This window comes from Microcaecilia unicolor, chromosome 7 (genome assembly GCF_901765095.1).
Source record: "Microcaecilia unicolor chromosome 7, aMicUni1.1, whole genome shotgun sequence".
NCBI lineage: Eukaryota > Metazoa > Chordata > Amphibia > Gymnophiona > Siphonopidae > Microcaecilia > Microcaecilia unicolor.
In genome coordinates, this window is record NC_044037.1 from 156904041 (window position 1) to 156918707 (window position 14667).

Sequence of the window (14667 nt, forward strand, 5' to 3'; positions counted from 1 at the left end):
TCCCCTCTGAACTCCCCTTTGCATGCCATCCATCTGAGTCTTGTCCTTAGACTTGTTCCACTTGTTGTTCAGGACTGAGATAAGGCAACAGAAAAGAGGCGAGGTTATAGTAGGAGGGGTAAAAGAGTATTGAAGTAAAACCACACATGAAATAATAAGAATAAAGATAAATAGTAAATACATAGATTACTTATAACTCATAAGACAATTATAAATTTAAAAATATAAATTAAAGAGACATCCTCCCATATTCAGCCTGTGGTGGTCTGTTTGTTTTTTAAGCTGGCTGGAAATACTTTGCTTTGCACAGATTAGGTAGGAAGGAAGGGAATGGGAAAGTGCCTTGGATTCAACAGCACTTTAAAATAAACATGAGGGAGTCATAGATCAAAATAGCATTTATAATAAACATCAGAGATAAGGGATGTTGAGCAGTGTGTGTGTGTGTGTATGTGGGTGGAGGTGATGCAAAATACTTGAGAGCGTTTTTTCAAACAGCTAGTGGGGGGGGGGGGGGCAGAACCAACAGAATTACCTAAATTATATAAACTGGTAAAGAAAATAAATAGAATAACATGGTTCAGTGACATAAAACTGTCATTTTTACATGTGTAACTCTGCTTCGTTATGACTATATGCAATTTAAATAGCCAGTTTACTAATAACTCTTTCATTGCAGGATTCCCAGCAATCTTTGCAGTGATGTGGGCAGTGGTACGAGCAGCATTAGCAGATACAAGGTAAATAGTCAACACTGTGAATGGGGAAAGAGGGAATGTGAAGAGAGACTGTATCATCTGGACAGATTTATATATTTTTCTTGTTAGTCCAATTAAAAAAAAAAAAGTATCATCTTATTCCTGTTTTGTTTTGTTTCTGTTTATTAACTTTTACAGTGGAATAACATGGCAACCACACTACTCTTGTTGTATAAAAGCAAATATGCTCTTGGTATGAAACACCATTTCATGTGTTCCTGGCACAATATCTCTGGAGAATTGCCAAGGATATGAGCCCAGTGTTTCCTCCTCTGTGAGGCACACTAGCCTTTAGGAATGCATGCAAGAAATAGCTATGAGGTTGCTCCAGCCAAGAAGGGTTCTTATAAGCAAGGCAGAGAGATGGTAGCTTTTACTGACAGTTGGAGACAGAGAGACAAGCTAGGGGTTGATAGCAGACATGCAGCATGTATCTCAGGAATCTTCAGGGTGGCTCTTTGTTCCTTTATCTCAGAACACCTTCTTAAGGTTTCTGTTGGCTCCTTATCAGTTCAGTATGCAAAGCAAGGGGCTGTAACATATCCCAAAGTGATTGGCTTCACCAGAGATTCCTGTCACACACTCGTAAATCAGAAGTTGTTCTTTTTTGTAACCAATCATGTGCATAGCAACAGTCAGTAGATACAGGGCAGGCAAGGGTTATGTCTAATCAGGTTGGGCCCACTTATCAGATATGAGATACCTTCCAGGGTCACTGAGCCAATTTCTAAGGAGGTCCAGGGCTCAAGGGACTATAGTGCCCTCAGCCAACTTTTGATTTGGTGCCCTCCCATTGCAGCACCCTCCCTCCTCAGGCCATTCTCTCCCACCCCCAGCCTACTTTTTAAAGGCAGAATCCCCCTCCTGAATACCAACAGCATGTCACCTAATGCTACCTGCATCCGACCCACTGCTGCACCCCTGTGGAAACGGGAAGTTATGTCAAAGGACGGGCAGGGTGCAGCAGAAGGAAGACGCTGGGGCTGATGCGAGTAGTGTTTAAGTGAAAAGCTGTCTGTGTTTGGGAGGGGAAAACTGCATTTAAAGGTAGATGGGGGAAAGTAGCCTTAGACAGAAAGAAGAAGGGGGTCGTGGCTCTTCTTTTTTCCCTGCACAAGCAACATCACCAGTTAAGCTCTGGACCAGCTTAACCTATAGGGCCAGTGACATCACAGGCTAAAGCATTTGGTGCCCTTTGTGTCTGGCGCCCTGGGCCAGAGCCTCACCTGGTCCATAGGTTAAGTCGGCCCTGAGAAGGTTTACACTCTTTGTTATCAGGCTCAAACAAGGAATTGTCATTTCAGTTCACTACAGCAGATTCTGTCCCAGAATCTTTTGTCTTCTCATACTCCATTTTTTTTGGCTCATACATGTGCATTTACATAGGTAGAGACTACTGCTGTAGTTCCAATAGAAACAGTCGTCATAGCACTGTTTCATAAATAGAAACACCTAATAGTTGGACTTAGGACTGATGATTACAGGGTTCTGAAGGAAGCATTAGTACGTTGTCCCAGTCAAAAATCATTGCTGCAGTAACTAGGAAATTCATGTGGAAAGCAAGAAAGGAAGTCATTAGTATCACTGCTGTAAGTCCTGCTTATTTTTCAAGTACTCAGTTATTTTAATTTTAGGCAAGTCATCTCTATTGCCTCAGGTAGAGACGCAGATTGTCAGCCCTCCAAAAACTGAAAAATAACTACCATATCTGAATATACACTGCTTCAATAGCTTGCATACAGTTCATAAGAAATAATAAATAAAATAAATGTTTAGGTTTTAATTTTGGTAAAGAGATTAATATTATAGTGCAGTAGATAAGAAGAAGTGAGGCTGGATAGGTATTAATGGGTTGTAAGAGTAGGCATAAGCCTGGCTGATTGTAGTCATTTCTAACTTTTGACTAGAGGGCCAATGAAGAGAAAATGAAATGATATTTTACTGACTACGAAATATCAAAAGAAAACAAGGAGTTTTGGGGTCCTTTTACTACTGTGCACTAACAGATAAAGCACACATAGGAATATAATGGGCATCTTATAATTTATATAGTAACATAGTAAATGACGGCAGATAAAGACCTGTTTGGTCCATCCAGTCTGCCCAACAAGATAAACTCATTTTACATGGTATGTGATACTTTACGCAACTCACTGCAAATCGCAAAATGGAGATAACTTGGCACCTCAAACCTTGACGCTGATAGAAAACAACCCCACGCTCTCCTTGCAAGGTAAGGGTTTTTTAAGTCAGTCTTCCATGTGGTAGGTAAAGGGTGTTCAGGTCAGTCCCAGCTCAAAACAAAATTGCCCCTCCTCCAGAGATATGAGTCACCAGATGCTATGTAACCAAACTGATTGAATTAAGTCTCTGGCAGTGTAGATTCAACACACAATTCTAATGAAAACAGACATTATTTCCAGCACAGTTAGAAGGAGAGAAATAATATTGATTCGTTAACACAGCTCATACCTCAAGATTGGCCTCACACCACAGTGGAAGGTGAGGTGCAAAGATACCAGAGGCGACTGGTCCCAATGAGTGAGAGTTTTCAAGCAGTGTGTTCAGGGTATATATTTGTCTTGCTTTGCAAATTAAATTAGCTCTAAAAAATATATTTTAATAATAAAAATGGTATTTAAGTTTTTCAGGTTTTCTTTTAAGTTGTAGGCGGCCTGTGGTGTTCTGCGTTCACTTTTTCTCTACCTGCCTATGGTCTGGCTGGACACACTGGTGTGTATGGAGGAAGGCAAGGGGTCTGCAGTCTCTTAACTGCCCCCACCAGCCCTTTGCGATTAGAATTGGAGCAGTTCTCTTGGACCCTCTCTGCTCCTTGTGCCAGGGGAAGCAAGTAGCATTTTACCTGTCTTTGCCAGGTGATACTAAACACAGTCGGAGCCCACATCTGCAGCTTGTTAAAATAACTTGTTTTGTTTGAAAGGTATTAATCTGCAAACGAACCTTTTCCGGAGATGCGAAGGCAGTAGAACGAGAGGACATGAAATGAGATTGAAGGGGGGCAGACTCAAGAAAAATGTCAGGAAGTATTTTTTCACGGAGAGAGTAGTGGATGCTTGGAATGTCCTCCCGCGGGAGGTGGTGGAAACGAAAACGGTAACGGAATTCAAACATGCATGGGATAAACATAAAGGAATCCTGTTCAGAAGGAATGGATCCTAAGGAGCTTAGCCGAGATTGGGTGGCAGAGCCAGTGGCGGGAGGCAGAGATGGTGCTGGGCAGACTTATACGGTCTGTGCCAGAGCCGGTGGTGGGAGGCGGGGCTGGTGGTTGGGAGGTGGGGATAGTGCTGGGCAGCCTTATACGGTCTGTGCCCTGAAGAGCACAGGTACAAATCAAAGTAGGGTATACACAGAAAGTAGCACACATGAGTTGTCTTGTTGGGCAGACTGGATGGACCGTGCAGGTCTTTTTTCTGCCGTCATCTACTATGTTACTATGTTCCATGTTAGGAGTCACCGACCAAGAAAGAGATCTAGGTGTCGTCGTTGATGATACGTTGAAACCTTCTGCTCAGTGTGCTGCTACAGCTAAGAAAGCAAATAGAATGTTAGGTATTATTAGGAAAGGAATGAAAAAAGAAAAATGAGGATGTTATAATGCCTTTGTATCACACCATGGTGCGACCGCACCTTGAATATTGTGTTCAATTCTGGTTGCCATATCTCAAAAAAGATGTGGAGGAGCATAATCGAAAGGGATGCCCATGTTTTGCTGAGGACATCCTTGCAAAACGTCCCGGTGGAGGGGCAGGGAAACCCGTATTATCGAAACAAGATGGACGTCCATGTTTCATTTTGATAATACGGTCGGGGATGCCCAAACCTTGAAATTTAAGTCATCCTTAGAGATGGTCATCCCTAGACTTGGTCATTTCTGATTTTCAGCAATAATGGAAACCAAGGACGCCCATCTCAAAAATGACCAAATGCAAGCCCTTTGGTCATTGGAGGACCCAGCATTTATAGTGCACTGGTTTCCCTCACATGCCAGGGCACCAACCAGACACCCTAGGGGGCACTGCAGTGGACTTCATAAATTGCTCCCAGGTATATAGCTCCCTTACCTTGTGTGCTGAGCCCCCAACCTCCCCCCCCCCAAACCCACTACCATAGCCCTTACGGGTGAAGGGGGGCACCTAGATGTGGGTACAGTGGGTTTCTGGTGGGTTTTGGAGGGCTCACATTTACCACCATGTGTAACAGGTATAGGGGGGGGGGGGGTTGGGCCTGGGTCCGCCTGCCTGAAATGCACTGCATCCACTAAAACTGCTTCAGGGACCTGCATACTGCTGTGATGGACCTGAGTATGACATTTGAAGCTGGCATAGATGCTGGCACAAAATATTTTTAAAGATTTTTTTTTAGGGTGGGAGGGGGTTAGTGACCACTGGGGGAGTAACTGGAGGTCATCCCCGATTCTCTCCAGTGGTCATCTGGTCATTTCGGGCACCTTTTTGTGCCTTGGTCATAAGAAAAACAGGACCAGCTAAAGGCGTCCAAGTGCTCGTCAGGGACGCCCTTTTTTTCCATTATGGGTCGAGGACATCCATTTGTTAGGCTTGCCCAAGTTCCGCCTTCGCTACGCCTCTGACACACCCCTGTGAACTTTGGCCATTCCTGTGATGGAAAGCAGTTGGGGAAAGTTGGCTTTCAATTATACCGATTTGGAAGACCCTGTGAGAAGGACGCCCATCTTCCGATTTGTGTCGAAAGATGGGCGTCCTTCTGTTTCAAAAATAAGCCTGATAGTGGAATTATAAAAGGTGCAGAGAAGGGCGATGAAAATGATAAAGGGGATGGGACGACTTCCCTATGAGGAAAGGCTAAAGTGGCTAGGGCTCTTCAGCTTGAAGAAAAGGCAGCTGAGGGGAGGTATGATAGAGGTCTATAAAATAATGAGTGGAGTGGATTGGGTAGATGTGTTTACGCTTTCCAAAAATACTAGGACTAGGGGGCATGCAATGAAGCTACAATGTAGTAAATTTAAAATGAATCGGAGAAAATATTTCTTCACTCAACGTGTAATTAAACTCTGGAATTCGTTGCCAGAGAATGTGGTAAAGGCGGGTTAGCTTAGCAGAGTTTTAAAAAGGTTTGGACGGCTTCCTAAAGAAAAAGTTCATTATTAAATGGACTTGGGGAGAATCCACTATTTCTGGGATCAGCAGTATAGAATGTTTGGTACTTTTTTGGGATCTTGCCAGACATTTGTGACCTGGATTGGCCACTGTTGGAAACAGGATGCTGGGCATGATGGACCTTTGGTCTTTCCCAGTATTGCAATACTTATGTACTTATGTACCTCAAGCGCAAATGGAGAAGTTAGACAAGGATCTGATAGAAGATATTCAAAAGATTGGTATGAAAGGGGAGGTGCTACTTTTGGGAGATTTCAATTTGTCTGATGTGGATTGCAACGTCCCGTCTGAGGAATCGGAAAGAAGTAGGGAGATTGTGGATGCCTGTCAAAGTGCCTTGCTCAGACAAATGGTGACGGAACCCAAGAGGGAAGGGTCGATGCCGGATCTACTGCTCATGAATGGAGGAAGTGTTTCTAATATCCAGGTGGGTGCCCACCTATGTAATAGTGACCATCACACAATATGGTTTGATATAAGGGCGAAGGCGAAGTGTGGACACACAATACTAAAAGTACTGGATTTCAGACGTACTGATTTTGATAAAATGGGGGAATACCTGAAAAAGGAGCTGTTGGAGTGGGAAGGCGTAGGAGAAGTGGAGCATCAGCGGTCAAAGCTGAAGGCTGCTATAAATATGGCGACTGATCTTTACAGGAGGAATGTAAACAAAACCAAGAGTAACAGGAAGCCTATATGGTTCTACCCTGGGAGGTGGTGGAGATGAAAATGGTAATGGAATTCAAACATGTGTGGGATAAACACAAAGGAATTCTGTTAAGTAGGAATGGATCTATGGAATCTTAGCGGACATTGGGTGGCGACGCCGGTATTTGGAGAGTAAAACTGGTGCAGGCTGGACTTCTACGGTCTGTGCCCTGATCGTGACTGAATAGATATGGATGGACTGGAGTGTAAATTTTAAGGGTCTTCGACGTTAGCTTCAAAACTTTTAGTACAGGAAAAGTGCTGGGCAGACTTTTATGGTCTGTGCCCTGAGAAAGGCAGGGACAAATCAAACTCAGGTATACATATAAAGTATTACATACCATGTAAAATGAGTTTATCTTGTTGGGCAGACTGGATGGACCGTTCAGGTCTTTATCTGCCGTCATTTACTATGTTACTATCGTGGCTTGTGTTATTATTTTATTTCACTTTGATTTGCTTTTTGTATTATTTGATAAGATTTTGTAATGTTGTCAACATTTTTGGATGTTTATATCACATTTTATGTATCTTATATTAGGTAAGCATGAAATAAGAAGCACAACCTCATTTTAGACAGAATATAGAAATTGGGATTGAGATGTTCAGGTTAGGAGGTGTCCATTTCTGGTAGTATTTTAGAAAAGGATCTGTTGACGTAAGTTTTTTTCTAAAACACTTGCAGGAATGCAAGTGTATATACTGACTACATGCAGTGGGAGCAGCCATTTTACATTTATAAAGATCTAAAACATGAATGGATACACTTCCATGTGTAAGTTAGTATTTCAGAACATATACATACAAATGTCTATTGAGGAACGGATAGATGTCTACCAGCTTGGAAACCTACATATCCAAATGCTCCTAATTAAGTTTAGAGGCTACAGTCTTTCTGCATTATCATTTTTGAGGGGGAAAAACTACTGGAGGATTAAGGGCTGCCCAAAACAAGCACTGTAACAAAAACTATACATACTCAGGAGCAATTGTACATAAGTACATAAGTAATGCCACACTGGGAAAAGACCAAGGGTCCATTGAGCCCAGCATCTTGTCCACGACAGCGGCCAATCCAGGCCAAGGGCACCTGGCAAGCTTCCCAAATGTACAAACATTCTATACATGTTATTCCTGAAGTTGTGGATTTGTAAATCCTGACATTGATCTCTGTAATCATAGATGTGCATTCCCCACTGTGAAATGGGAAATAAATGTGTAGTTTTCTGATTCTACCTGAGTCCCACCCAAACCATGACCAAATCACATTTCCTTGCTCCATTGCCCCAGGTACAAATAAGTACCTGTATATAATACGTAAGCCGCATTGAACCTGCTATGAGTGGGAAAGCGCGGGGTACAAATGTAAGAAAAATAAAATAAAATATATGCACAGTGCAGATTTACACGAGAAAATCCTGCCTTTCTAAAATTTATCGAAGGTATCATTTTAAATACAGATATTTACATGTGCAAATTGCAAGTAGAGCTTCTAAAATAAGGGCATGAATGGGGTGATTATTAAGGTGTGGTAAAGGTCATGTTTTTACGGCACCTTAATTTTCCATGGGAGTGACTAACCTGTGGTAGCTTGGTACTGTAGGTTAGTCACTTCCACAGAACAACCTTGCAAGCAGCATTAATTTTCCAGCCTGAGAGCATTGGGCTTCAAAACTCATGCCTGATACTCTCAGGACCATTTCTTATATTAGTCAGCTATGGAAGAAAACACTATTTAAAATGATACATCTACGTCTAGTCAGACCATTCTTTGACCAGAAAGCCTTCATACTACTAATCCAAATGTTAGTCCTACCTCACTTGGATTACTGTAACATTCTATTTCTTGGTATTAAGTGTCAATATCAGAAACAAAATTCAAATCATACAGAATACAGCCGCAAGACAGATTGAATAGATATACTAGTGTTTCAACTCATCTAAACAAACTTTACTGGCTTCCCATAGCAGAAAGACTCAGGTTTAAAGCTGCTTGTTTAGTTTTTCAAATCTTACAGGGCTTCACCTCCGACCTGCTGACTAAGACCACTTCTCTATACCTGGTCCAGTCTAACAGACTGAAACAACAACTAATGCTAGCATCACCATTTCAAAAGACAGTTTGAAATCAGAAGTTTTTCAGCTCTCTATTCCCTGTACTTGGAGTCAGGAGTGCCGAGAGACTGAGCTGGGCCTGGGGTCTCTCTCCTTCTGCTCCCAGGCCACCGGCGCTGCAGTTCCCGGTCTCACCTGCGCGCCTTCTGCTCTGTCGATAGCCCCCCTCCGTCCGCCACCATGACCAGGCCCACTGCATTCAAATCGGCAGCGCCTCACCTCCGTGTGAAAGCGGCAGATCGTCTTCCTTTGGGCCTTCCCTCACTGTGACCCGCCCTCATCACTTCCTGTTTCCGCGAGGTTATGGTGGCGGACGGAGGGGGGCTATCGACGGAGCCTAGGGTGGGCAGGTGAGACTGGGGACTGCAGTGCTGGTGGCCTGGGAGCAGGAGAAGCAGAGAAACCCAGGCGCCGGGCCCCCCTTGTAGGCCCAGGCCCAGGGAATTTTGTCACCCCTGCCCCCCCCCCCCCCCCTCTCAGCAGCCCTGCTTGGAGTCAAAATATGGAACTCTCTACCTATTCCCATCGGAACAGAAAACAGCTACTTCAGCTTCAGGAAGAGGCTAAAAACTTTTCTCTTCCCAAAGACTGCTTCATAATAATACATCATGACTTCTACTTCCTAGTATCATCCATTGTCCTTTCCATTAATGGTTTTAGTCTCATGCATTGCACCAATGGTTTCTAATGTTTCTCATACCTCACACTAACACTATCTGCTTTTGTCTCACCTAGAATGTAAACCGCACCTAACCCTGGAAAGGAGATATTAGCAGTATAAAAGAATTGAATTGAATTAAAGGAGTCAGGCTGATGTTGTGGTCTTCCCCCTCCCATGTCTCCACCCAACTCAGACCTTAAATGATGGTCCTCCAACTGGAACCTCCCTGATGACCCCCAAATGCAACCTTCACCCACCTCTCCCCACTCCTCATAGGCCCTTGTATGGTAGTTTGACCCCTAACAACAGTGGCGTACCAAGGGGGGGGGCGGTGGGGGCGGTCTGCCCCGGGTGCATGCCGCTGGGGGGGGGTGCCGTGCACCAGTCAGCGTCGTTGGTTTCCATGCTCCCTCTGCCCCGGAACACGACCTGACTGGCGCACGGCACCCCCCCCCCAGCGGCATGCACCCGGGGGGTTCTTTCGCCGGGGGGGGCACTGCACCCGGGGGGCGAGGCGCATCGGCGATACGCCCCGGGTGTCAGCGCCCCTTGGAACGCCACTGCTTAACAATAGTACTGCAAGATTACCGCTAGGGGTTGCCAGTGCCATTTTGAACTCAGCACCAGAAGGGTCAGGAGTGACTATGGATCAAAATTACCTCCACCCCCAAAATAACTCCCTGAATATGGTAGGTAGGCCCAGGGGGGACTACAGGGGGCGAGGTGGGATAGATGGGGAAAAGGGGTGCCATTGAGAAGGACTCTGTTGGGGGAGCCATCAGACTCTCCATTGGTAGGCCATCAGAGGTCTCAGTTTGTTGGGATTGGGAAAACACTTGGAGTTTGGAGGGGACATCAGGGTGTAGGGTAAATAAAACCGTTGGCCCCTTTAAGAAGCTACCCCAGAAGCATTTGCAATCTTTGTATGTTGCCCACAATACAAAAGTTTAATATTAGTTACGGTTAGTTATTCCTCTTTAACACACAATAAGGGGAAAATAATATGTGTTAGGACCGTAATTCATCAAGGGCCCCTTTTACAAAGCAGCAGTAAGCCCAACATGGGCTTACTACTCACTAAAAAGGAAGTACTGCAAGGCTACTGCAACAGCCCAGTGGTACTTCCCACCCCCAGTATGCCATCATATCTGGCGCGACAAAAATATATTTATTTTTATAGCGCCGGTGTGTAACCAGTGGTAATCGGGAAATGCCGTGCACTGCCTGGTTACCACCAAGTTAGCGTGAGAGCCCTTACCATCACCTCAATGGGTGGCGGTAAGAGCTCCCCCCCTGAAATGGCTGAGTGGCAAGTGCTTCACTTGCTGCATGGCTAATTCTTTAAAAACCTACCTTTTGTGCCGATGCCAGCGCAGGCCCCCTGTTGCCATAGCTTGATAAAAGGGGCCCCTTCCCAACTATACCATAAGTGTATTATTTAATTATTTAGACTATTTATTGAAATTACTCCTTATAGATTTGGGAAAAATGTAAAGAAAATCATGTTTAAATTATTTGTTTTTGTTTCACAGGTGTTGGGAGCTTCATGTTGGGGACATAAAATGGATTTACCAAGCACCAATATTAGCAGCTATTGGGGTAGGTTTCATAACATACATTGCAGAACAAAACATTGATTATTTAAATTTCTTCTTTTATACAAGGGTCATTCATAAGTATGAGTAACCAACATGCAAAGTCCAGAGTGGGAGAAGAGGAGTTAAAGAATACACTATTGTTTCATAAGAAAATGTTTAGTACTGTACATGAAAGTGTTCTCTCCTGTAGTCCCCCTACCTCTATTCCCCCCCTCCAAGTCTACCTGACTCTCCCTGGTGGTCCGGCAAGGTAATGTGGGGAGGAGCGATCCTCACTCACTCCTGCCCATGGCAGGTCTGGGTACAAAATATCTGCTGCAACCTGGAAGAGTCAGGTAGGCCAGGGGGCACCTACAGATGGAGTAGGGGCAGGTGAGTGGGGGCTTCAGGAGGTAGCACAAGATTGTGTGTAGAGGCTAGGCCAGGAGCAGTGCTTGATCAAGAAAGGAGAGACCAGAAGAGAATACTTGATTGCTGAAGGGGTCTTCAGCCAGAAGCACAGGGTTGGGGGGGGGGGGGGGGGTTGGAGGACTACTTGATCTGGGAGACTTTTGAGATAACCTTATGCAGATCCCGGATGATATTCAGCCATGACAAGCATAAGTGTCTTAGTCAGGTCCTGGCTTAATATCAGCAAGGACCCGCACAAGCTCAGGTGGCCTATTCACATCTGGTCAGACCCAGATATTCAATTTCAGTGCCCAGACATGGCCCTGCACTGAATATCCAGCCTCTGGCTGTTAGTGTTTAACAAAATACTGATTGCTACCAGCTGAATACGTTCTTTAAAATATAGAAAACATCTTAGTAATGTTTTCCACACCAGATGTGTTGATCTATAGTGTCAAAATTGCATTCTACACAGAGCTGTCTCAGTTTTACTGACTTAGAGGTAAATGTATTAAAGATTTTATTGATGCTATTGAAAGCAGTTAACATACTAACAATGATGTTAATGCCTGTAAACCAGCTGTTGATTATATTAACCTGAAATTTATACTAATAGGCTAAAACAATGCAAAGGTATATAAAATAGGTCATTATTAGCGCAGAGAAATGTATGTGCAATTATATATATAAAAAAACATTGCAGCTGCAGTAACACTTTACAAAAAGCTTAACTACATCTTATGAGGGTGTATTTACATTGTTCTGTTACTGTCAGCATGTAGATGCGTCCTTTACCATCTGTGGCAATGCATCCTACATCTGTATCTCATTAACAGTGTCTATTAATACTTATGATATACACTGTACTTAGCTGATGAATATATATGTTTCTTAGGACAGTCTTAAGCTTCAAGAGAACTGGCCAATAGACATTCTGTCTTATAGCTTGCATCTTAGATTGGTAATTGTGATTTGTCGGTAGTAACTGCTCAAATATCAGGCCAATCATATGTCCACAATGTATATTCATTATATAGATAACTTTATATGCTACGTAGGAGTGTAGAACAGCATGTTCTGTCTTCAAGCAAGCACTTACCAAATTACCCAGAACACATAATGCCTATTTTAATGTGATATATGCACATTTACAGGGTAGAGAAAGAGCAGATTAAGGGTAAGTTCAGCACTTTTCATGAATTTGATGAAATACATGCAACGGGGTCAATTTGTACCAGTAAATATACATAAAATCTTACTCCTGTGTGGGAGGAGGTGTGGTTTTCATGTGGGAATTTCCAGGTAGGCTATCTAAAAAGCCCCATAGATGCATATGTTATCCTTATAACATTGGTGCACCATATACTTCTATTAGTGATGTGCATTTGTTAGTATGCATTCCATTCACTAGAAAGCTTTACAAAAATCTAGTATGTGCTAAATTGATATAATATGCATTAATTTACATATGGTCACTTGTTAATCCATACAATGTGTTAAAAAGTCCTAACACATGTTAAAAAATGTATTATTCAAATGAATATGTGAAACAAACAAACAAACAAAAAAGTCCAAAAATGGGGAAAAAATACCAAACTGAAAGAGAAGCAAAAAGTTTTGCCCTGTGAGTATCCTGCACCTATATATTCCTTGACAGTATAGTTCCCTCTAAAGACTTGGCTGCTACATGCAAATATGTTTTGTTGTATGCAAATTATTACTTTTTGATAACAATCCTGACCCTTTAGTAGACCACATAATGGTGGTTCAAACTAGGTATTCACTTTCTTCTGTTATAAAGATACTGGGGGTTTATGTTGATCAGAATTTATCCCTTGACTTTCAACTCAATGCGCTAAGAGCTCTTTCTTTCTTTTGAGCTTTCTTTCATTTGACGCATAAGAAAGTATTTTGAATCTGAGCAGTTCAGATTATTGGTACAGGCACTGCTTTTGTCCAAGTTGGACTATTGTAAACTTATCTATTTGGGTGTCTAGGACACTGCAATCTGATTAATTATTTTACTGGAGAAGCAGGATAAAATGACTTCATATTTTGTTGAATTACATTAGTTGCCTATAGAGGTGAGGATTATATTCAAATTACTTTGCTTTGTATATAAGATTCTAAATGGTGAATGCCCAATTTATATAATGGATCATATGGAATTTATTTCCAATAATAGAGATAGAAGATCATTTCACAATTCGCTTTTCATCCTTCCATCAATTAAGGGAGTAAAGAGATTTAAAATGTTTGTTAGACTTCTTGAAGTTCAAGCATCGAGGTCCTGGAGTGATTTTAATATTTGTTTTGCAGCTCAGTTATCTTTTTTCTTACTCAAGAAAAATGTGAAAACTTATCTTTTTAAGAAGTTTGTTAAAATTAGTTCTGTTTTTTGCTTCCCAAGAGACTGTCTTGGTTTTTTAATTATTGTAAACCGCTAGGAACCTGACGGTATCAGCAGTATAGAAGTATATTGTAGTGTAGTGTAAACAAATATCCAGGTAATATTTCTCTGTGGGTGCCACTCGCAGTTACACAATATTAGTAATTCATTAAAAAACACATTGGAACATGTATTTGCTGAAATGATATGCTTATTTTCTTTTTAACTATACAGGCCTCACAAAAGGGTAAGATAGAAATATTTCCATTTTCAGATATCATGCATCACTTCAATAAACATGTAGCACATTTTTTACTGCTATGTTTTATGTTTAGCTCTCAGTAGGTGTTCAAGCAAGATTAATGAGGGCCTGGATTACTGTCTGGAGAGACAGAAAGAGACTGAGAAAACCTGTATGATATATCAGTGACTTGATTGACAGTGCAGCTGAAATTATTCAAAAAGAAAACTTGGTGCTTATACTGGGTGGAAACTGTTTCCCTTCTTTCTCTCTCTGATTTCCACAATTTATAAACACTGTCCAAATTAAAACTCTTTCCAGACTGTAGATATATTTTAATCATCATTAAATTGTCAAGGTGTTCAACTTCTAGCTGGTTTCTCATCCTAGTTTTAATGGCATTCATCAAGCTGAGTCACCTTTTGCAGTCTATTCTTGATACTTGAAAAATATTACAAACATCCAGTAGAAGATACAGTACAGCAAACTGTTCCTACTGCTGTGTGAAAATTAGTATGACCTCAAATGTTTTACTAATCCACTTTTAATTTTCTCACATATAGTACAAGTAACTTAGGGGTCCTTTTACTAAGCCACAGTAAAAAGTGGCCTGCAGTAGTGCAAGCGCATCTTTTGGGTACATGCTGG

At 42.3% G+C, this 14667-nt stretch overlaps 1 protein-coding gene across 1 annotated transcript in view; it reads left to right on the forward strand.

The window, feature by feature from the left end:
* PTH2R (parathyroid hormone 2 receptor) overlaps window positions 1-14667 on the forward strand; it is a 372984-nt gene that overhangs the window by 193275 nt on the left and 165042 nt on the right. Inside the window, exons 9-10 of the mRNA XM_030210826.1 lie at window positions 680-740; window positions 10934-11000. Coding sequence (XP_030066686.1) covers window positions 680-740; window positions 10934-11000 — 128 coding nt within the window. The remainder of the gene's footprint in view (window positions 1-679; window positions 741-10933; window positions 11001-14667) is intronic.